This window comes from Rhyacophila brunnea, unplaced genomic scaffold, assembly GCF_057557595.1.
Source record: "Rhyacophila brunnea isolate RB1 unplaced genomic scaffold, BYU_Rbru_1.0 scaffold_21, whole genome shotgun sequence".
Classification (NCBI taxonomy): domain Eukaryota; kingdom Metazoa; phylum Arthropoda; class Insecta; order Trichoptera; family Rhyacophilidae; genus Rhyacophila; species Rhyacophila brunnea.
Window position 1 is genome coordinate 4,759,285 of NW_028232871.1, and position 24,519 is coordinate 4,783,803.

The 24,519-nt window shown below is 31.2% G+C and overlaps 1 protein-coding gene across 1 annotated transcript in view; it reads left to right on the forward strand.

Moving 5' to 3' along the window:
• Ugt50B3 (UDP-glycosyltransferase family 50 member B3) overlaps positions 1-24,519 on the forward strand; it is a 195,586-nt gene that overhangs the window by 159,270 nt on the left and 11,797 nt on the right. The window contains exons 2-3 of the mRNA XM_085948738.1: positions 4,023-4,162; positions 22,312-22,495. Of these exons, the coding sequence (XP_085804864.1) occupies positions 4,023-4,162; positions 22,312-22,495 (324 nt within the window). The remainder of the gene's footprint in view (positions 1-4,022; positions 4,163-22,311; positions 22,496-24,519) is intronic.

Sequence of the window (24,519 nt, forward strand, 5' to 3'; positions counted from 1 at the left end):
TATTCAAAGAGTTAAATTTTAATTAAATACATTAGCTCTAAAAGTGTAATTTAATCAACAGTATCTAGGTAGAAAATAAAGACGTATGCATTTATGATTCATATTTTAGAAACATTTGCGAGACATTCTCTTACGCGGTCGATCAGATAAATCGTTCTTCGTTTTGCTTTATTTTATCTGACGCGAACGAATAATATTACATTGAAGACCGGCCGAACAAAAAGCGTTATTAATTACTCAATAAATCGAATTGCGTAAACACTTTCCATTTTAGACTTGTATGAAACAATTATCTTACTAATAATGAAGTACGAATTGGAGTTATCAAAATAATAACATGTTACATTAATATTTACATAAAGATATGATTTCAATAAAGACTCAAACCAAGGACAGAATAAAAACGATGCATAAGTGCGAGTGAGAAAGTATTCGGCACCCTTATAATATCTGCGACACGCGCTAGAGTAAGATAAAAGGTTTACAGATATGTGAGATGATTTGCTGTGGTGTCGCCGCCAAATATTAGTTTGTTGCATAGCTAAGCGTCGATAACCTGCGAGCGCGTTGCTAAAATTGATATTTTTTGTGTTAAACATAAAGTCAGTGGTAAATATTTTTAGTTAATTAAGTTAAAAATATGGTTTTGTGTGTTGTATTAAAATGTGGTAACCGTACTGATAAGCAAGAAGATGGTATTACGTTTCATATGTAAGTTGATACACGTTCGTGATAATTTATTTGTATATTAGGTATTATATATTTTAATATCAGTGACCTAGTGTTTCTTTAAAATAACTTAAATTATGGATATCTTTACCTAATTGTTGCATTTTGACCGCTTAAAAATACTATATAACGTAAAAAAAATAGAAAATTATATTTTAATTTTGAGCGTCTAGTGCGAGCACTAGCGAAATGGTCTATGGTCTCAAAAATTTGTGTACGAATGCGTTTGCTCGCCCACAAACCAAACGCACGGCACGCAGCTTCATCTAGCAATGAAATGGGTGGCGTCTAGATGTATCTATAGTCTAAGACCCAAACGCTTTGATTTGAGTATGACAGTTTATTCTATTACAACACCAATACCATCAATAAGGGCACAAGTCTATTAGTACTGATTCTAATAATAATATGTATACAGTACACCCTCGGTAATCCGCCGCTCGATTATCCAACAGCTACTATAATCTCCGTTATTTTTATTAGTTTAAAGCACAAAATTAAGCTCTATAATTCGCCGGTATTCGATTGTCAAATTCAGTAATTCGCCGCGTACAAGTATACAACGCAGATGAGACGGGCTTATTTTGGAAAATTCTCCTTCGTAAAACGTACGTTCATCGCGAAGAAAGTGCCCGAGGACCGCATCACAATTATACCCTGCTCCAATGCAACCGGGAAACACAAACTGAAGCTTTTGATCATAGGGAAAGTCAGGAATACTTAGCCATTCAAGAATATCTGTCTCACTGAACAACTGTTTAACTGCCGAAAGCGCGTTTACACACCGTAATTACAACAATTATTACGTTAATTACTACTAATTTATTAACTTAGTTTATAAATATGTATAATTTAGTAATTACTTAATTTTGATTATAAATAAAACCGTAATTTGCTAGTACAATTTTTCAAAAAATAAATATTTTTACGAAATACCTACCTGTTTTAATTTTTACCATATTTTGTATGTATTCACTATAATCCGCCGCTTTTACTAATTGGACACTTGTCTGGTTTTTGCGATGGCGAATTACTGAGAGAGTACTGCAGATCATTTACTTAAAAAAAGTGCATCCCTATTCTGCTAAGCTAGATTTCTTATTGTTCTGCTTGAGGCGGGGACGTGCCTTCCGGGAGGCAAATAAATTATGATGCTGTTATAATTAAACTTTATGCTCCATCAGTGATAGTTTAGATTAGTCTTTAGATCAATGTTTGATTATTTACGATAGGTACCGAAACTGATACATTATCTTTTTAAGATATTATATAAATAATATAGTTTATTTATTATATACTGTGTGCAGCTGGACGAAATTGTAATGTTTTAATAAAAAAAAATTCATGTCACCTACCTATTTATAATTAAGTAAGTGTAGCTGGAACATGTTTTTCATTAAATAATAAATGTTTCGGCTGGTCCTTACTCACCATACTATATAGTATATAAAAGGTAAAATTTGATACTGAATGTGCAGCAGTTTATTTATGTTAGATACGCAGAAGCTTTGTTATTTAATGTAAAGAGTATAATTAACAGTGGCGAAGACTCCATACTAGGCGATTATTTAAAGCCTACCTTCTTAAGAAAAATAATTTTTATTTTCATGTTGACGTATTTATATACAAATAACAATATATTCAATATGCCCAAAGACATCTATCGTATATTCGTCATAATTTTATTATCTTTTCCCATATGTCAATAAGCACCATCAATGGCATCTCTCGAAAGTTTAAAAAAATAGAACACACCGCGTTTTGCTTCACAAATTGTATAGGATTATTTTCGCGTGAATCGGCGGGTTTCTCAATATGAAGTTTTTTTCTAATTATTTTAAAATGTATGGCGTCCCGCATGCAAATGTACAAGCTGTTTTGTTAGCGCTTACGACGCGAGAGCACATTTAATCAAAATAATTAATAAGATAATTTAAATAATAATTTCTATGGGATTCAATCACATAAATATGTATTGATTGTTGTTTAAAATATAAAATAATTTATCTCGTGATTTTTATTTATTTATTAGTTCACTCATTAGACAATTTAGATATCTGATATTGTACCTACCTAAGTCTGTGTTTTAAATATAGAAGTATTTTAAAATGTCTAGTTTTACGGGTTAAATTATAAATTGTTATGGAACATAATATATATATACAACAACAGATATTTTCATAGATGATAGGTAATATATTTTGAGCGTATGTTACGTTTATAAATGTTTAGGAAAATACATAAGTAATTCAAACTAATTGCTTATTTTTATGAACTAATTATAACAAACCAATTAAGCTTTTGAAATTTCTTCGTTTTAGCGTACCTATTCATCAGTAGTAATATTGGGTTATCTTCTTATTTCCCGCGAATATATCTGACAAACATGGTTACTCCCACAGCCTACCTCTTTCAAAAAGTCACCCTTCGCCACTGATATAGAACATGTTATGGAAAACAGATTTACAATGTATCAGTTATCAAATTAGCCTCATGAAACAAATAAAGAGCAATAAATAAATATTACAACGGTCCAAATACTATCAAATTTAGTATTTTAATCACTCTTATTCTCTCTTAAAACAGTTTTAACATACAGGAGATGTTTTAAGTAATTAAAAATTTAAAAAAAAACAATTTTCAGTCCCGTTTTTCACGCTTTGTTTCAAAATATTTTAAAATTAATAAATAGCCAATATAAAAATTAAGCTTGACCACGTCACTGTCGTGTACAAGGGACGAAACACCCCTGTTTCCAAAAATTACCCCTCTCCATTCTGTCACAACGTGTGAGGTGATAACTAAAATTTGGTGTTTTAATATTTTGCTTTTATTTAATGACAATAAGTTATCGCTTGATTATACGGAAGAATTTTTAAATTAAAAACTGCTGGCTGATGGCAATAAGAAAGACAATTATTGTAGAATTAATAAAAAATATAATAACATGGTCATATTAATTCAATTAGAGTTTATTAAAAGTCTTCAATGGAAATGGGCTGGACATATAGCTCGAAAAAGAGACAATCGTTGGACAAATCTAGTCATCCAGTGGTATCCAAGAAGTACAAAACGTCCGCAAGGTAGACCTAGAGGCCGCTGGATCGATGAAATGATAAAGTTCTGCGGAAGTACGTGGCAACGCAATGCATAGAACCGAGAGAAGTGGAAGCAGCTTGAAGAGGCCTTCATCCAGCAGTGGATAGATTCAGGATTATGATGATGATTAATTCAATAAAGTGTTACTGCTCTCATTCTGGGTAATACATTAACAGAATTGTTATTTTTTCCAGATGCGGTGGTTGGCATGGTCCTGTATCCTGATGCTGTGTTGCAGGGCAGGAATCGGATCCGAGATTTTCATGGCGACGATGGGAGGCACCAAGTCACACAAAATACCATTTTGGGAACTAGCCAGAGGACTTATAGCAAGGTAAATTATTATCTTCCTACACAAAAGCATGAATCAAAAGTATAATTATACATAATATAACGTACTTTTACTAACGTAGTTTAATTAGCTGAAAAACTTTTTAAAATGTAAGTGTAGAAAATTAGAAGCGATTATAAAACCAAGCAGATAAAAACAAATTAGTCATTAACTAACATTTTTGACGTGCAGATTTAGCTGTCTGACCGTTAGAGCCGCTTAGTATCACTAATTAAAATTTACCGGCTGAGCTTTAAGCCGCATTTTTGACGATTGGCTTGAAAAAATGGCAAGTAAAATTACATTTACAAAACCTATTTTACTAATATCGACGAACTAAGCCTAATGTGTATAATATTAGTACCCATCAATGGCGGACTCCATACTGGGTTATTATTTAAAGCCTACCTTCTTAAAAAATAAACTAATTTCATATTAACGTATTTATGTAAGAAAAACTTGATCATTTTATATTCTACAAAAATAATTTAATTTGCCAATAACATCAGACAATTCTGTTGTATAATGTTGAAAAAATGTATTATTATAAATATATATAGAACCATCTGTTAAGGGGGAAAGGCACGCCAGCAGAAAACCTAGCGGAAAAATTCGAAGCTTGCAATTTCAGATTTTTTTTTGATAATTTACATTTTCAACTGTATAAATTAATTAATATGTATCTGAAAACATTAAAAAGATTTTTTATTTTTTTTTTAAATTTAAAGATAAATTTACAATTGTAAAAAAATGTAATAAAATTTGAATTCGTTGCAGGGTCACATCTTATTATTGTATTACATTTTTTTGTTAATATTTATTATTAAAATTTAGTTTATTAAGTTTTAAATTTTTTGTTGTTTAGATTTTATTTTTATAGTATTTTTTCTGTTATATTTTCGTTTTTATTTTATTTTCCATAAAAATTGATAAAAAAATCAATCCCAAAAGTTTCGGGATTAGGTTTATCAATCCCGGGATTCATAGGTATCGAAAACAGCTCGGGATCCCGTGATTGGAATCCCTAGTGTGTACTTCTTCATCAGTAGGTAGTAATATCGTATTATATTCTTTTTTCCCGTAAGTATATCTGAAAAGTGTGCTCTTTTTCTCTGATCTCTACAGCCTACCTCTTTCTTAAAGTCACCCTTCGCCACGAGAACCTACATATTTGTGAATTTTGAGATAAACGCTAACGCATCAGGAGACCGATCGGACTTGTAAAATGTTTGGGTTCACAACACCGCGTTTGACAGAGTCAACAATTTTGTATACTTGGGACCTCCCTAATAGTGAGAGTAGCATGAAATCGAAATTATGTGAAGAATTTTTCGAGTCAACAAATGTCGCGTTCCAAGGAAATTATACTGATACTTGATAATATAATCTTGTTCATCGTATTCCCGGCACTATAATACTATATAAATATTGGGCTCATCTAGCATCTGTCTCTATCCAGGTTCGTCCAAAGCTACTTTCCTATACTTTATGATATAAGGTCTTTAAATTCAACTATCATAATATATTGATCGGAAACCTGATTCGTGAGCAAAAACATGGAAAGAGTAATGAGCTGATTTGAATGGAGTGTGCTGCGACTTTAAACCCATCGATGCAGAATAATCCACAGCTGAAACATGAGTGGGTGATGAATATCCGATCAAACCCGTACTACTTGGGAGATGTATTGTTAAGATTCGACATAAATAGTGCACATTGTCAGTCATACTTATTTGTTTTCTTTGAACTAAGAATACAGTTTGCAGATGGTGCTGGTTAGTTTTTAAAATTCAATTAAACCCTGCCTAAATCTTGTCAAAATGTCTTAAATATGCGATGGGCGATCCGAAAATAGTAGTGCACACCTATACAGCCATACTTATTTGTTTATGTTGAATTAGGAATACATAATTATTACAGATTTCGTTAGTTTTTTTTTTTAATTCATTAAGTCTTGACTCAAACCATAATCGATAAAAAAAATATTTGTATAATTACAAGATAAAAAGAACTTTTTATATACCACGTTTTTAAATTTTCTGATGAATCATATAAACTTGACAATTCTATGTATAAATGAAAATTTTTTATTGTATTTGATAGAAATACTGAATAAATATCATAGACTATTGAAATATCATTTTGACATTTCATATTGATGTCGCAACGTATATATTATTAATAATTTAGTTTCTAGGACCCCCTTAGCAACCGAAAATAATAACTTTCCATACAAAACAGAATTAACTGAAAATGAATTCAATTCTGCTTAAACATGGCTAAAAGTATTAAAAGAATGCATGGTCGCCGTGTTCTGATATATTCTAAAAGTTTCAAATGTCTAGCTAGTCGGGAAGTTAGTTAAAAATCTTCAATCGTCCAATACGAATCTTGTTATTGGACAAACAAGAAAAAAAAATGTACTGGACACACAAGAAAAAATCTGTATCGGACAAACAAGAATACGAGCTAATAAAAACGTGGTAAAAAGAAGGAGAATACATGAATTATATAGTACAAAATAATATCTAACCATATTATCTAAATCCCTATTTTTTGTAATCCTGCCCCACTTGTAATAAATGCAAAATAGTATTTCCTGAATGAAAAGGAAGCGTATTACTATTGTCGATGTGGTAATTATCATCAGTGGACTTAGTCAATATGTCAAATTAGGCCCGTTTCAGACGGGACACCGGTGTCGCACTCGTTATAATACAGGAGGCCTTTGTATTATGTTTATGGACGCCCCAGAGCTAATGAGTCAACGTGTGCCCGGTACACTTTTCCGCCGGCCGCTACATTCTCAAGCCGCCGATACACTTGGTTTTATTACCGCAGCCAGTTTTATGTTCTAATTTATAACGCGAAATTATGCGTTGACTCATTTGCTCTGGGGCGTTCATAAACATAATACAAAGACACCTTTATTCGAATACAAAGGCCTCCTATATTATATCGAGCGCAATATCGGTGTCTCGTCTGAAACGGGCCTTAGTATCGTTGATTCCGAATAGTTAATTATTGGTAGTACGGCAGAGCAAACAAGAAATGACCTACATTTCAGCCAAGTAACAATATATCTATGGGCACATTGGACTCTTACTTGTAGACATTTCATTAACAATATCACGATATAGTCAAGGTAGATTCAGTGTATCATTTCAATGTCTTTGACTACTTGTATGTTAGATTTACTGGAAAAAAATATCGCAGATTTTTTTAAGTATTCTATGCTGTCAATCTAAAAAAATCCTTCATAACCGGATCAGAGACTATTTTTAAACTTTATAGTTTCCGTAAACATATGACTGGTGACTTAATTTATAAATAATTACAAGATAAAAAGAACTTTTTATATACTTACAACGTTTTTAAATTTTCTGTTGAATCATATAATATAAACTTGACTTGACTAGCTGAAACGATCAAAAAAATTTGTACTTGATAGAAATACTGAATAATGAAATGTCATTTCATATTGATTTCCATAGTAACGCACGTATATATTATTTAATTATAATTAAATTATAAGTATATATATTATAGTAAATTATAAGTAATTAAATTATAAGTATATATTATTTATTTGCTAGGACCACCCCCTTAGCAACCATTTACTTTTTACGGATTTTTCTGAAATAACTTTTTATATAAAATGGAATTAACTGGAAATGAATTCAATTCTACTTAAAGATGGCTAAAAGTATTAAAAAAATGCATTGGCATCGTGTTCTGATATATTCTAAAAGTTTCAAATGTCTAGCCAGTCGGGAAGTTAGTTAAAAATCGATTGCAAGATTTGTACCGGACAAATAAGAATACGAGCTAAGAAAAACGTTGTAAAAAGCAGCGATTTTATGAACATTTGATTTGAAAAAATCCAAAGATAACGCTATACATAATTGCCAGATGCTATTTTTTAAGGTAGACGACTGGTAAAGAATGTAAGATCTGGGAAAAAATGTCGAAATGTTTTTATTTTTGAAGCTTTTAGTTTCAATTTCCTCCAGCCTAAATTCAATATTATAAATAAATAATGGTTATTTTACCATGAGAGATTACATATACTAAAACATCCAGTGCTCCAAATTGTAAAGTTTGTGAACCGGAGCGCTCGATGATTTTATGAAAATATTAAAGTGTGCGAGTTTGTTAATACGTAATATGCATCTTATATACATTCTAATAGAAATAAATGTTTATATTAAATTATATGAAACAATTTTTTAGATTTTGTTTCATATTTTTTGTTATATTAATATTTTAGAATAATGTGTTTAATGTCCCTAATGATGTAGTATGAAATATTAATATCCATTCTCGTTAATTTTAAATTGATTTCTTATTGAGAAACTATTATTGGACGGATAATTCAATGTACATTTTGTTAGATTATTTCTGTCGCTTTTGATTTTGTTTGGTAAATACTGTTTTAAAAATATATTCAGTTGAAAAGGTCCAAATTTAATTAATAAAGTGGAATAAGTACTACAAAAAAATTTGCGTTTTATTAAATCAAACAACAATACAATGTAGTTCCACCATGAATTGACAATTAACCAGGGCTCGAAATGGAACGGAACGCACCGGAGCGCCGTTCCGGCTCGTGAAATTTGTAAAATTATCGCTCCGTCTTGTGAAAAAAATATGCTGACCGTCTGAGCCAGATAGGCCATAGAATGGAAAATCTGACACACTCATTTTTATAACATACACATACGATTTGATGACTATGTAAATATCTTCTGAAAATTGTCGAGCGCTCCGGTTCGTAAACTTTTCCATTTCAAGCGCTGCAATTAACAAAATAAAAGAAATTTATACAATACGTAGTACAGTTTACAGTTAAGGGGGTTTACTAAAAAATGTATGTTGTTTTCGGTGTGTGGGTTATCGCTTTGGGAGTCGTCGGTGTGTCGTAGGTTATGGTGTTGAAAATGATGATGAAGAAGTCGAAGATGTATGCAGGAGCGAGTTTTATTAGGCGTAACGGTTGGTACAGTAGTATGTTACAGCAGTTATGTTACAATACTAAACTTATGATGGGTACGGATCCGAGGTCCGCATCTCGGTACAATCAGATGTTGGGCGAAGCGATATAGAGATTGCGATGGTAACAGACTAGAAACGTATATTCGAGTGACATTTTGATAAATCATTATTCGTAATTTATACAGTCAAAAGTAATACCTAAACATTATATTCCAGTACATAATTATATTGAACGAGTCAGCGGTTTAAATACGAGTAGCTGTGAATTTTATTTATTATTACAGTCATAATATAATATGATAATATGGGAATGGATATTAGACTAATTTTCCATTGCGATACCGTATTTAATATCGCCAATCAATCTGCTGATATAGGTAAATAGTTGTTTACTGGAATATGAGTCCCTGGGAATTTATTATTGCGGTCGAATAATTTGATACATTAAAAATAGATATTTGATCAATAATATACTGACAGCTACATGTAGCGTCGCTGTAGGATTGGTTTCCCGAATAGACCAAATGTTCAGGAGATGAAAAACAGATTTCATAATCCTATATTTAAATACATGGAGATATTTAAATTGTTATTTTACAGCATATGAATGATGTATTCATTACCATTACAAAGTAATTTAAAGAAAGGGATGGTTCTAGTCCAATTAGACACAAAAAGACATTCTGCATTAAAAGGTCGATTTTGACAAAAACGGATATTCGGGAAACCAATTTATAACGACGGTATATTAATATAAAGGGTGTTTTTGAGTAGTGTACGGGATGTCACGAACTGAGCTGCGCTCCGGTGCGTTCTGGTCAATTGCAAATGCTGCAAACTTCAACAATAAAAATAAACCTCTACCAGATTATAAATAATTCACTGATTATATCTGATTGAAACATAATTCAATTCAAAACAAACAATCTAAAATTTCTAATAACAAACCGTGAGACAAACTAGTTACCTACTAATAATAAAAATGTTTATTTTCACAACATGACTGTTCTAATTCACGTCTAATATTTTGTTTTCTTTTGGGATTCGGAATTATGATCTGTTTTCTTGTATTTATATATGTGAGGAATTATAGGTTTACCAAAAGAATATACATATTATATATATATATTATAAATATAATATTTGAACAGATGGTTAGATTACACAGTGTAATATTTGTAATTAAATACCTATGTTTAGATATTATTTTAGGCTCATAAATATATTCCATAATATATTTAGAAATATTGCACGAATGTTTTTCTAACCTTTTATATTCCAGTATTTTATTTATCATAGAAAAAACATTCCATATTTACCTTTGGTTATTTTTGGAGATTTGGACAATGTAAATAGATTAATTATTATCTTACACGTGTAGCTTTCTTCTGAAGGAAATTTTGTATGAATATTATATATCTCATTTTTTGTGATTTGTCTACTTGCGTTGATATTATACACGAAAGGTCATGCTGCTAACCCTGGAAATAGACTTACATCCCACTCTCTAATTCTATTTTAGGGAACCCAGGTACTAGCCACAAAATACACTTTGACTTTGGATATGTGTTAAATAGCTTCCTATTATTTACTCGTCTTCATCAGGACCTCATGGTTAGGGATTGCAATACCGGTATTTCAAACCCGGTATTCCAATATTTATCAATACCGAAATGCCTGTTTTAAAAATCCAAAATACTGGTATTTTCGGTATTAAGAAAGCACACTCGTTTACGTTTTTGAAAATGAATTATAAGTTATGTGCTACTAAAATGAAAATATATTGAGTGAATCCAACAGAGGTGAAAAAATAATAAAACAATTTTCATCAAATATATTTATATAAGTGATTGTCATCGCTCATCGCCTAGTCACGATTTTTTTAGACCATGCCTCAGCTGAGGTATAGCCTTGTGTCTCTGGATTCACAATAATATAAATTCGGCGAAAAGCCAGTTGGAAGTTTAACAAAATGCATTATAGATTTATAACAAAAATTAAATTAATTTAAGATAGGTATGTACAAACATATTTTCCTTTGGCATTTAAAATTTGAATATATTAATTTAAATTAAAAAGGTGGAAATGTGTTTAAAAAATGTATTCGTGTTTAATTTTTTGATTGCATGGAGAATGCGTCAATTATTCAAGGAACGAGAGCTTTTGATTGAACACGGAACGATACGCCGGTTTTATAATGGCAATTCCACAAAATAATTAATTCAAAACTGAAATGCTTCGGAATAATTCAGTAATTAATTTCGTTCTGTTTATTTAATTATTTGCGTGTTAAAAAATTGCACTGCTTAGGTTTTACAAGAAAGTGATATTTAAATTACTTCAAAATATAATTATAATACGGGGACAAAGATCTAAAAGGTATAAGTTCCAGACAAGTAGAAAATATTTTAAATTCAACAAACAATCAGTAAAAATTGAGTTTTATCACGAATTGATATTTGTACAAAGTTATAAGAATCTTAATTTTGAAACCATTTTCGGTACTGTTCGGTTATCAGGAATACAGCGGAAAACACATTTTGAAAATAGCCGATAAACTGGATTATTTGTTAGGTTAACCTAAGCAAACCTAACCTAACCTAACTTAACCTAACCCAACCTAACCTAACCTAAACTAACCCAAACTAACAAATAATCCAGTATATCGAGTATTTTCAAAATGTGTTTACCGCTGTATTCCTGACTAACGAACAGTACCCCATTTTCTTATTCATTTTCCATTTGTAACAAGGCGCTTAAGATGTTGGGCTTCGTCATGCGTACTTCCCGGGTCTTTTCGAATGTTACGGTAATAAAACTTTTGTTTAATTCTTTAGTTCAAAGCAGGCTTGAGAGTGGGCACCGCATCAGTTGAAGTACGGCCTTATGGTCAAAAGGGTTCAGAAGAAATTCTTGATACTCCTTTACTTGAAGTTGGATAATATCCGTAGCTTTATCCAACTGACTTTCTCTTAGGTATGCTTAAATACTGCAGTCTGCAATTTAGAAGAAATTTTTATTAAGCTACGTATTTTTTCGACTTATACGAGGTATAAATGAGAACTCTGCCATTCTGGGCAGTGTTGACCTGTGTATCCCTGATAACTATCTTAGAAATAGCGAGCATCAGTTTTTTATTCTCCCAAGGTGCAGAACCAACCTGCCACTGGTAATGCCAATTGAGAGGGCGATAACTATGTTCAACCAAATTGCTTCGGGTGTTGATATATTCCACTTGCGTGAGAGTGAGTTTAGGTGGACGCTATTTTATAAATTCTTGAAATAGGGTTTCTTTAGCTAACTCGGTGTACTTCTTTGAAATACTATATATGTATAATTGTATTTTCACTGCGTTTGTATGTTTATATTATGTTATCTTTTTTATATTTTCATTTTTATCTCTTTTATTACTTTTTTTTTCTTATTATTATTCTGTGTAATGTCTTTCTTCTTCTTGGTCGTGCACTCATGGCTGAGGATCGTGACCACATTTAAATTTCGCCATCCTTTGAGCGACCAAGACTTTCCATCCTTGTTATGTCCACAATATGTAAAATAAATAAATTGAATTAAATTATTTTAAAAAATCATTAACAATAATTTTGACCGAGTGAGATTTTAACCAATATCAATTCTCTTTCCAAAATATGGCTGTCTTAAAAATACTTGCTAATTCCATAATAATCTATTATTATCTAAAGGTATTTTAAATTCCAGTAGGGAATATCTAAAGGTACGGTTGGATCGGTAGCTTAATATACAAGATCCACTGTCCGTCCTGAAAGTGAAAGATGGTAGTCCAAATCTCACTATCTCACAATCTAATAGGTTGAGCAAGTGGCTGACATCCATTTCTCGTAATAACAAAAATCTGTCAATACAAACCTCCACTCTGTGGAGGCCCATGATCCTATTAGGATCGGACATGGTCGGAAGAAAAAATGAAAAGAATTTTATTTCATTACAATATTCACCATACCACTTGTATATGAATACTAGATTTGCTTTTCATAGTAAAGTATCTAATTTTAGTTTTATCTAAAAAATGTGTCTTTAATGAAAATGGAAATATTTTTATAAAAACACAAACATTAAGGTTAAGGTTAAGAATAGTTTATATTACATAAGTAATTACGAATAATTTACATTTGCATATTATTATTAATTTTTTAAATGAATTTACTTAAACTACATACCTACCAAGAAATCAATGTACCTACTTTGATCCGTTGTGCTATCAGAACCTTGACAGCAATTTATATTTATAGCAGTAATTTTATCTGTTAAAAAAATAATATTTAGCCTTATACTTCGTTTAAAAATTTACGAATAAGTTAGAAGATTATGTTATTTTTAAATTTTTCTTTCTCTCTCGACCATGTCCGATCCTAATAGGATCATATGAGCCTCCACAGAATGAAAGTTTGTATTAACAAATTTTGTTTTTACGAGAAATGGATGTCAGCCACTTGCTCAACCTATTAGGTCTATACTCTGACTCAAACAACAAATTGAAAAACAATATGTGTACTTGCCAGATCCAGGATTTTAACCTGGGACCCACGACGCTATAGTCCGACGCTTAAGCCGCGCGGCCATCGTGGGAGTTTTAGATTTAGTTACCTTATAATAATTAATATTGGATTATTTCCAGGAACCGGGAATTTTGCGTCACTTGTGTAGTAATGGGTTCGGAGTTTTCCAGGGCTATTAGAATTATTATGTACTATATAATATTGTACAACATGTCAATATTTAGTAGCACTATTCTGTCATTTTCTATCCAAGGGAATAGTGTAGTGATATAATGGGACCGGTGCGCGCTACAGTATTTACTTGGATAGTCCCCATGAGTATTGAATAATATTATACATACAAGATAAAAAGAACTTTTTATGTACAACGTTTTTAAATTTTCTGTTGAATCAAATAAAATTGACTTGACTAGCTTAAACGATCAAAAAAAATTGTACTTGATAGAGATAATACTGAAATGTCATTTTGACATGTCATATTGATTTCCATAGTAACGCACGTATATATTATTAATTTAGTTGCTAGGATCCCAGACCCCTAGCAACCAATAATGGTATCGTAATAACTTTTAATACAAAACAGAATTAACTGAAAATGAATTCAATTCTATTTAAAGATGGCTAAAAGTATTAAAAAATGCATTGGCATCGTGTTCTGATATTTTATTAAAGTTTCAAATGTCTAGCTAGTCGAGAAGTTAGTTAAAAATCGATTACAAGATTTGTACTGGACAAAGAAACACCAGACAAATAATAATACGAGCTAAGAAAAACGTTGTAATGTAATAATAAAAATTAATAATTAATTAACTAATAAATTTCAATTTGAGGACAAGAAATATAACACGAATATAATATGCGTTCATGTCCAGTAAACTGGTCAGTCTAATTGAAGTGAGAACCTACGGGAAAATTTATTGGCTTTTTTTACTGGGTATGGTAAAATTTACTCTGTTCACTTATATTATTTACTTGCCGAGAATAGTTTTAATTCTATTAGGAAATTTTGGTATCTATCTGTCGGTATATTGAAAAATGTGCTTTTAAAAGTGGGGATTGATAAACGTTTAAATATCAGTGACCTGGCATTGTTTTATTTAGCCCTAACTAATGAAACAATATTGAATATTTATAGAGAGCGTGATGGATAAGTTTAATCAAATTGTTTTACATCAGCAGCTAAGAGTGGCGAAGGGTGGAGGTAGGCTTTTAGCTTTTAGGCTTACATAATGCAGTTTGCAATTTAGAAGAAATCTTTATTTAGCTACGCATTTTTTTCGACTTATACGAGATATAAATTAGAACTCTGCCATTCTGAGCAGTGATGACCTGTATGTCCCTGATAACTATCTTAGAAATAGAGACCATCAGTTGTTTATTCTCCCAAGGTGCAGAATCAACCTGCCACTGGTAATGCCAATTGGGAGGGCGATAACTATGTTCAACGAAATTGCTTCGGGTGTCGATATATTCCACCTACGTGAGAATGAGTATAGGTGGACGTTGTTTTATAAATTCTTAAAATAGGGTCTGCTTAACTCATCCGGTGTACTTTCTTGTACCTATCTAATTAATATTTTTTGTATTTACATATTTCTACTGTTTAATAACATACTATATATCTCTTTTTTATGTAATACTGTTTTATATTTCTTTGTTTCTAATTGTCATGTTGTGAACGTCTTAAACTTATAATTTGTGACGTCCACGGTGTATTAAAAAAATAAATAAATTGAAAAATATTGTACAGATTTAAGATCCGCCATATAGTGCACATTAAACTTTGTCAGTAATACATATTTGTTTTCATTGAACTAAGAATACACTTTACAGATGGTATTGGTTAGTTTTTAAAATTCAATTAAACCCTGCGAAATCAAACCACAATAATTTATAATAGTCAAAAAATACCTCAATCTAAAATTGTGCTATTAAATCATTCATAATTTTGGATATTTTATAGGTAGAATAGTATATTTTATATATTGTAGTTTGGATTAGGCAGGGCTTATACCCCAAAATAAAAATTAACCTGAACCATTTGTAATATGTATTCATAATTCAACGAAAAAAATTAAGTATGAATGAAAAAGTGTGCATAATTTTGCCGAATCGCCCAAAATATACCAAAACTATTACGGTTTGGTTTGGGCAGGATTAATTCAATTTTTAATAACTAACTAACACCATCTGTAAATTATTGTAGTCTTGGTTCAATAAAAACAAATATGTATGATTAATAAAGTTTAATGTGCACTATTTTTGTCAGATCTTAACAGCCTACTTCCACCCTTCGCCACTGGAAGATAGTTTACTAATAAGAAGGATAGGTATAAACACCTACGTAGTTATAACATGGTTAAATTACACAACCGTGGTTTATTATAAAAATATCAGACCTTTCGATATTATATTTCAATATTCAATTAAAAAAATATTAGGGCTATCAGCTACCGGCCACCTTACTTAACCTTATAATATTTAAAAATCTTTTTATTGAAAAATTAAAAATAAATATATTATTATAGACATGTTTTTTCAAGTATTCAAGGTTTAAAGCCTTACGGGGCTGGTTGACAAACAAGCTTCTTTTCGCGAGTCCTTGAATAGAGAAGAACGAAACTGACTTTCTGCACTGTAAAATAATATTTTATTTAATCGGATACGATCGCGGCTAGTCGATTTCAGGTTCGCTTTTTTAAATTTGAATCGGCTTGTCAAATTTAGCATGTGTTCGATCTGGAGCTTTACCTTCGAAAATCAAAAGCTGGGAAGTTGTTGCGTAAAATACTTGAATATAAAAACTGAAAGTCGTTCACTTTTTTTTAAATTTAATTGGACACACTACTTGTTTTACCAATACTGCAGTTTCAAAAAGTTGATATTGCACATATAAAAATAATATATATAATTATTACTTGTAATACCATTTAGTGTATACTCTTATAACTAGGGAGCGGATTTATATGCAAGAAAATACATGATTATATGCATGCACATATGCACTTAAAATCATTGAAATATGCACTAAAACTAAATAAATATGCAGTTAAAAATTGACACTTTTATGGAAAAATATTATAAATACCTACTTCACCCAATATTACCGTTAAAAGGGGAATAACAAATTAATAATCTTAAGCAATATAATACAATAGCATAAAAACACAAATAATAAATATAAAGTTAATCAATTACAATTTTCAAAATATTTTGTTTATAAGTAGTTAGGTAGGTACAAATAATTGAGCAAGAAATGCAAAATGTAAATGTAAACTATATAAACTAAACACAACTTAAAAAACAAAAACGACACACTTAACTATTCCTAATACTATTTGCTGTATTTTTGTCCGAAAAAACAAGTTTCAATCATATTTCAATAGTTTTTTTCAATATTCTCTGGCATTAAAGTTTTCACGTCATATATATCAGTATTTTGTTTATATGCGGAAAATGATCTCTCAACGTCCACAGATGTGATAGCGCAAAATTTAAATAAAGGTGCCCGAGATGACTTCACTTTTTCTGATAAATCAATGAAATGCTTGGGGATGGCATTAAAAATGCAAGTGCATCTACCTGATTTAGTTATGTTTAGATAAAATTATAAATGCAAAAGCTCTAAAATATGCATTTATTAATGAAATATGCACTAATATGTCAAATATGATCTAACGTCTCAAATATGCATTTATATGCACAATAAAATAGTATTTTTGGATTCTACGTCTTTCGAAACGGATTTCTGTGCGACTCCCATAGCTGTGCATACACCCTAACAAAACATGCAATAGCATATAAATCCGGGCCCTACTTATAACAACAGGTTTTCAAAGAAGAAAATGAATTATATATTTACGGCAACAAAATATATTATGCAATAATTATAAATGTGACATTATCCATTATCGAATAATCAAAACCTGACCCAATACAAGGGGCGAATAATTACTTTTAGTAATTTTAAGTGAAAACCGGTATTAATTAAAATAACCGATAAAATCAATGGGCGCCGATAAGATAGATAATAAAACATGCTTGTTTTTGATGGGCGCATTGGCGTAGTAGGTAATAGCTACTGAAAATGACATAAATTAGTTTTAAAGACCTATTCTAGTGTGTTTTACAGATAATAATATATCCAATTACAAAAAAAAATCAATAATCTATTATATAGATCTAGAATTTACTTTGTGAATCTGAATTTTAATTTGCCAATAAAATCTTATCTTACGACTTGGTGTTTTATTTTCAAATAATTCGTATATAATAGTTACACACTAACAATAATTATCAATGTGACATTTAGGTAGCTGATTTTAAATTAGGCATAATTAATTATTAGAATATCATATTATATCGTCGCCCCAAAAGCAAAAGGGCACATGTGCAATTTTGACGGTTTTTAGTTATGAATTCAGTTTTCTTCGTAATTTTTCTTTCTACATTATGGGCAAAACGGCATTTGATAAGCAAAACCCATAAATTCACAATTGAGCAAAGAAAATAAAGGTTACTTGTGTATTTGTAAACTGATCTTCATTTAATTTATAGGAAAAAGGTAACAAGTGTAATTTAAAAGTGAGTAAGGGCCTTTGTACAAAAAAAATTATTTCGTTGCAGAAAAAGGGCACTTGTGAAATTTGTGAAAAATTTAAAAACATGTTGGCAGCGGATAAAGAGGCCCAAATAAATATTTTGGAAGATCACAATAAGCGTAAAGTAGACGCTCGCAAATCAAAAGATGAAGATAAAGCTATTCATAAATGCATATAGGAAAAAGGTAACATGTTGACTTAAAACCTCCTAAAAATCAAAAATTGACAAATTATAAAAAAAAAAATTGCATCTCAATTTCGAGTAATTAGGTCACATGTGTTCCAAATTTTATTTCAAAATATTCAGTAAAAACCTCTCCACGATTTTTTTCACTTCAAAAATACTTAAAATGCGTTTTTCTCAAAATTTAATTAATGCACAAGTGCATTTTTGCTTTTCGGACGACAATATATAGCTCAATATTTTGATGTTAATTAATAATTATATATTTTTTTGAGTTGCATCCCAGCATCATCAGAAATATTTTGAAGAGTATAGAATACATAATTATTGTCAAAGTACCTATATTCTATGAGAATTGGTGATTGTCCATTTTCTATTCAACTTTGTCTCGTTTTCAACTTTAAAATAAATAGTAAAACGCTGATGACGCTTTTTATGTGGACTGTATTTAGGGTTTTTCTATGCTGGGGGATTATATTTATAATTAAATTAATTTTCTTTTATGTTAGTTCTCCGTATCTTTGTCTCCTATGGGACTTTTTATTAACTTAGGTCAACTCAGACAAAGCTCACTTGAGAGCGTGGTGACTTCAGTCTCCTGAGATCGTAAAAAAACCACGGATGCTTCACACCAAACCTAGAGCCTCGTGATACGCTCGATTAAGACCGAGTGTGGTGCGGGTGGGTTGATTTGGAGGGGTCTTTATTTGCGTTGTTCGGTACACTTTTGATGGATAAATATGAGGTTGATGAATGATGATGATAAGTTCAGGGTGGATGACATAGACGCGACGTTCACTCAAACCGTAACTGATTTAGTGCAACGAAGGTTGAACATATACGTTTAGTGTCACTCGGTAGTTAGCGATAGCTAAGCTATTAACAAGCTTGCAATACGTCTGCTTTCTGGATAGCACTTGAGGTAACTCCATGTTATTCAATCACAGTCGATTGATAACCTGTAATTGTTCGTCGTCTGGTCTTGGTGGGAAGAAAGGAATGCTAGCATATTTGGCCCAACCACACACGTTGAAAAAATAATGTACGTTTTTTGTTAAGATCAAACCGGCGACCCATGACTTCAAATGCGAAATGACCAAGCCCCTGTAGTTATAATATTATGTGCGTAGTGCGGATTTGCTTCTGATCTTACTAAAAAGTCGTTTATTTCTCCTTGCATTCTTATTTGTACCTAAGTTTACTCACTATATTACAGAACTGAGTAACCTAGGTTTAATCTACCTACAGATGTCAGTATTATAATAAAAAAAAAATGAAAAAAAGTGATATTCAATAACGCATGCGAAAAATGTACACATTAAGTCGACGCAATTGAGTATAACCTTATTTTTTTGTTACACCACCAGTTGAAGGTGTTGTCTAAACTCAAATTGTAGGCAGAATCAAAGTGATATATGAGAGTGAGTCGACGGAGTATACGACGGAAATGCCTCAAATTATATTGAAGAAATATTGAGTTACATACCTACATCATCGGCTGGAATTTTTTGAAGTTATACTTCTTTTGGGGCGTTTAGTAGAGAGTGAAATTGAGAGCTGCGCGCGCACACCGTTACGAAAGTGCGCGACAATATGAAGTTAGCTGCGAATCAGTAAGCTGTATACAAATGCAAGTTTGATAGTAAAATTTTTCCGTTGCATAGGCAACGAATTTATTAATGTCGGCCATTTGCAATTCCTTACTTAAACAAACGATTAAACGTCAGAGTGACAGTTGTTACTTTAAAAATAAAAATAACGAGAAATAATTATAGAATTTAGTAATATAAGTTAAAGTGTATAGAAATAAACCAACGGCGCTCCAATAAGAGGTGATTTTTCTTGAGTGTGTAATTTAACAATATAATAATTAAGAGCTAGTCGAAGAATTTAGGTTATCACAAGCTTTGTTTTTGTTTTGTTACGCCAAAGAAGTATAATTTCTAACGCGCGTACATAAGTACACACACTGATTTTTTTATACTGTGTCACTGTGGGAGCTGGAAAACTAAAAGTCCGATTTGACGCTTGTTGCGGTAGTTAAATAGGGTCCGTTCACTCCGTTTATAAAAGCAAGCATCTGATCCTGAGAACAGAGAATGAAAGGCCAATAATTCAGTCGATAGTATTAATAAAACACATTAAATCATGAAAAAAATAATTTGGCTACTAGTCACTTGAGCCCCTAAGAACTGAATTACTATAACTACCCATGTCACTGGAATATTATGTAGCGACCTTGCTGTTGATTATATTTAAGATGCATTTTTTATTCACCCTTGCTTTACCCTTGGCCTCGTTAAAAACAAGAGATTTTCTTTAACTGTGCAACTTATAAATAAGCTTATAAATATTGGCAAAGCAAATACTTCCACGAGAAAGCTTTAGAAAGCTTTTATGTACCAGACGGTTTAATCTAAACAGGTTTTATTAATTCACAGACTGATTCAACCCGTTTGTAGTTTTTCTTGGGAAAATTTTAACTTTGGACAAGTTTGGTAGGTAATTAAATAATATATTTAAAGCTGGTTTATTTACATGTTAAGTTTTAAATCGTTCCTATACAATCAAAACTAAATACGTAGTTAATTAATCATTATTGTGTAAAGTAAAGTTTCACAAAGTGGGCGAATCTGGAGAGTAAGTGAACACTAAAAGACAATAAAATTATTGTACTATTTAATTAAAAGTAGGGTTAGTACTATCGCATTCAAATCTTTTAATTAAAACCAGGAACGATTAGAAATAGTTCGCGGAGCTTTGACAATGTTGTTGACATATATTATATATATATATTACAGCGACTAGTACGGATAAATTGGCAGCATAACACCATGCTTATCTTTGGGGCCGGATTTACATTACATGGCTACCAGCGGTGATTTTATTTGACGCAAATGATGCAATCGATTCGACATATTATTTCAAAAGGAGCCTTGAAACAGTTCAAACCAGTCATACAATTATTAAATTATAACACAATTTTAAATGATATTTTAATCTTATTAGTCAGTGCGTTGAATGTCTGCGTAACTGAATACGCCAATCATGCGACAGTGAGCTAATAAATTTCACGGCTCCCTAAAAAACAGCTTACATTATTATTATAAGTTTGGTTTTAAAAAAAAAAATCATTTTTAATAATATTTTTTTATTAAATCATTTCTTTAATTCAACAAATAATTCACAAGATAATATGAGAGTATAAGATTCTTTATATTGAATATACATAATTTGAAAACACCTCAGATATTAACCTACTAGAAAAAACTTGTTTTGAAAAAAATACGACGTCCGACGGAACTTTTACACAGGTTCACACACTTTAACCATCGTGTTTGAACTATTAGTTAAATATGTCGTAATTAAGTAGGATACCTGTAGCTTAATTGGTTAAAGCACATTGGCGCGGATCCAGTGGCTACATGTTTAACTCCTGTCGGGCGTCGTATTTTTTTTTCTAGCAGGTATAATAATATAATATTATACTTATATCTGAAATGTATATTCAATATTTTTTTTGCTTTTTGGCTATTAAATCACTAATCATTTCAGACTGTATCCCGTGACTTATTTGAGCAAATGAACACTTAAGAGCTTGGTCAGATGTCGCTCGTCTTGCCGCGATACATCGCGAGTGTATATGGACGGCTCAATTAGGTCACATGTAACTGGAATGTGCGCGAGTCAAATCGCGCCATCTGGACAAGGCCTAAACAATGAGCCAATTGCGTGGCAAAAATAATTTACTTATTACTACTGTCAAAAATGTCAAGTTAAAAGTGCGGGAGAGAAAGATTAATGCAATATTTACAACAACCATTTCTTTCTTTTCAGAAATCACAATGTCACCTTCCTGAGTCCGTTCCCTGCTGACTTTCACATGCCGGGCCTTGAAGAGATTACTCCAGCGGGGCTGGTCTTCTATGTGAGAAACTACACCAACTGGGATCTGGTCGGGTCGAGGATGAAAGGAGAAGAACCTGTTCCGCCATACGACGTGATGAGATATGCTTATGAGGTACATAATATAGTTATAATGAATACGTGTATTAATTAAGGCGCTAAGTACCAAAAACATAAAAACTGATATTTTTATAGAAAAATGTTCTACATACCAACGCCAATAACTTCAACTATAGTCTAAATGCCTCAAGCAAGTCAAAAAAATACAGCAAAATAATTAAACCTGTCGACGTTGTAAGTCTGTTGGCGTGTTTTATTTATAATGGTGTAAGTAGCACTGCAGTGGTCAACGGCATTCAATATAAAATAGCTGACGATGGTGTATTGACACTTGCGAGTTCTTAATACCTAAAATTATAGAAGCTTTTGTGATTGATTCACACTGTAAAACTACATTTTTCAAAAGGTCTGCTTCATGAAATTTTACTGCAATGACTCGGTATTTTGTAACTACAGGCAATACTACTTGTTGGTACTTAGACCCTTAATTAATACACGTATTCAATTACATTTTTTAAGACATTTATTGATTGGATGGCGCTATATACGAAGAAATCAACTCACACTGTTTCGCAAAACGGTTTGAACTGTTTTTGAGTTAGTTCTTTTTTGGAAAATGGCATAATATGGGATATTTTTTTTTTTTGAATAATCTATGAATGAACTATAAAGTTATTGTACATTATTGTTATGTTATCATATATGTTATTAATTATAGTCAATCAACTTCCTCTAAATATTCAGTTTAAAATAAATAATAATTATTTATACTTCAAGAGAGATTTTTTTACCGAATGGGATTTGAACTTACAACCATCGTAATATGGGTGCTGTGTTTAATGAAGTAATTAACGCAAGTAAGTTTAAATGTCCTAATAATGCAACAGGGGTGTTGTTTAAAATACCGTTAATATTGGCTTCCATCTTTTCTTAAATGATGACGTGTAATCAGTGGAATAAATATTTTTAAGCAAGTATGTAAAATATCTTGGGGTTGCTGGAACATGTTGGTAAGTCGATAATTGAAGTATTTAGTGTTAAAACAGATGATGTGTAGATATATTCACGTCATAAAGTAAACTTGTGTGCACATAAAGTACAAATAAATTAGCAATATACCTGATTTCAGAGGGCATGTCAAAGTTGCAAATCAAAAATTACTCCATAACATTATAAATTAGAGACTTACAAACTTTTGGCAGTAACTCTCCCACAACTGTATCAAAAATAGTTGAAATCCATTGAGTCAAAGCTACAAAATATTGTCGCTAATAAATAATGCTTCATTATTAATTCATTGAATAAAAATATTTTTTTAAAACGTGCAATAACTTTTATACTGTTATTTTTTCTTCTTATTTTGTTAATGTCTCCTATTGAAGGTTCCTGGATATAGGCCAGTCGTATTATATACACTAACGCTTTGAACATTGAGACACTTACGGAGATTGCGTAGTCAAAAAACTCTCCCTATAGATACATATTCTTACTGCCCTTTACCATACCTTTACTTATCTATGTAGCAGTAGCGAAGGGTAGATGTAGGCTGTTAAGATCTGCCATAAATAGTGCAAATTAAACTTTGTTAGTCATGCGTATTTGATTTTTTTTTTGAAAGACTACAATAATTTACAGATGGTGTTAGATGGGGTAATACGAATAATGAACATCCTATCCAAAAAAAAATTTTTTTTTTGAAAATGGTACATGTTCAAACACGCCCGTTACCATGATCTTACTCTCTACTTCATTTTATCGTATGTCAATTTATGGCTACGGCCGTATATTGTAGCTTAACCACTGGAAAATGCCAATAGAAATGGTGTATTTCAAAAAAATACTACCTTTTTCTTAGGTCAATAATTATTATAAAGCAATCATTATTCGTAAGATGTTTATTACATTTGAATGGTCAAAGACATTGCTTATAATCAGTATCTTTAGAATTATCTTCAAATGTGTTAATCGTGCCCATTTTTTGAATAATAAAATGCCTAATTCTTGTCAAATTTGGGATCACAAAGATTATAAAATATATTTTTTTATCGTAAATATGTCACAATATAATATTAATATTAA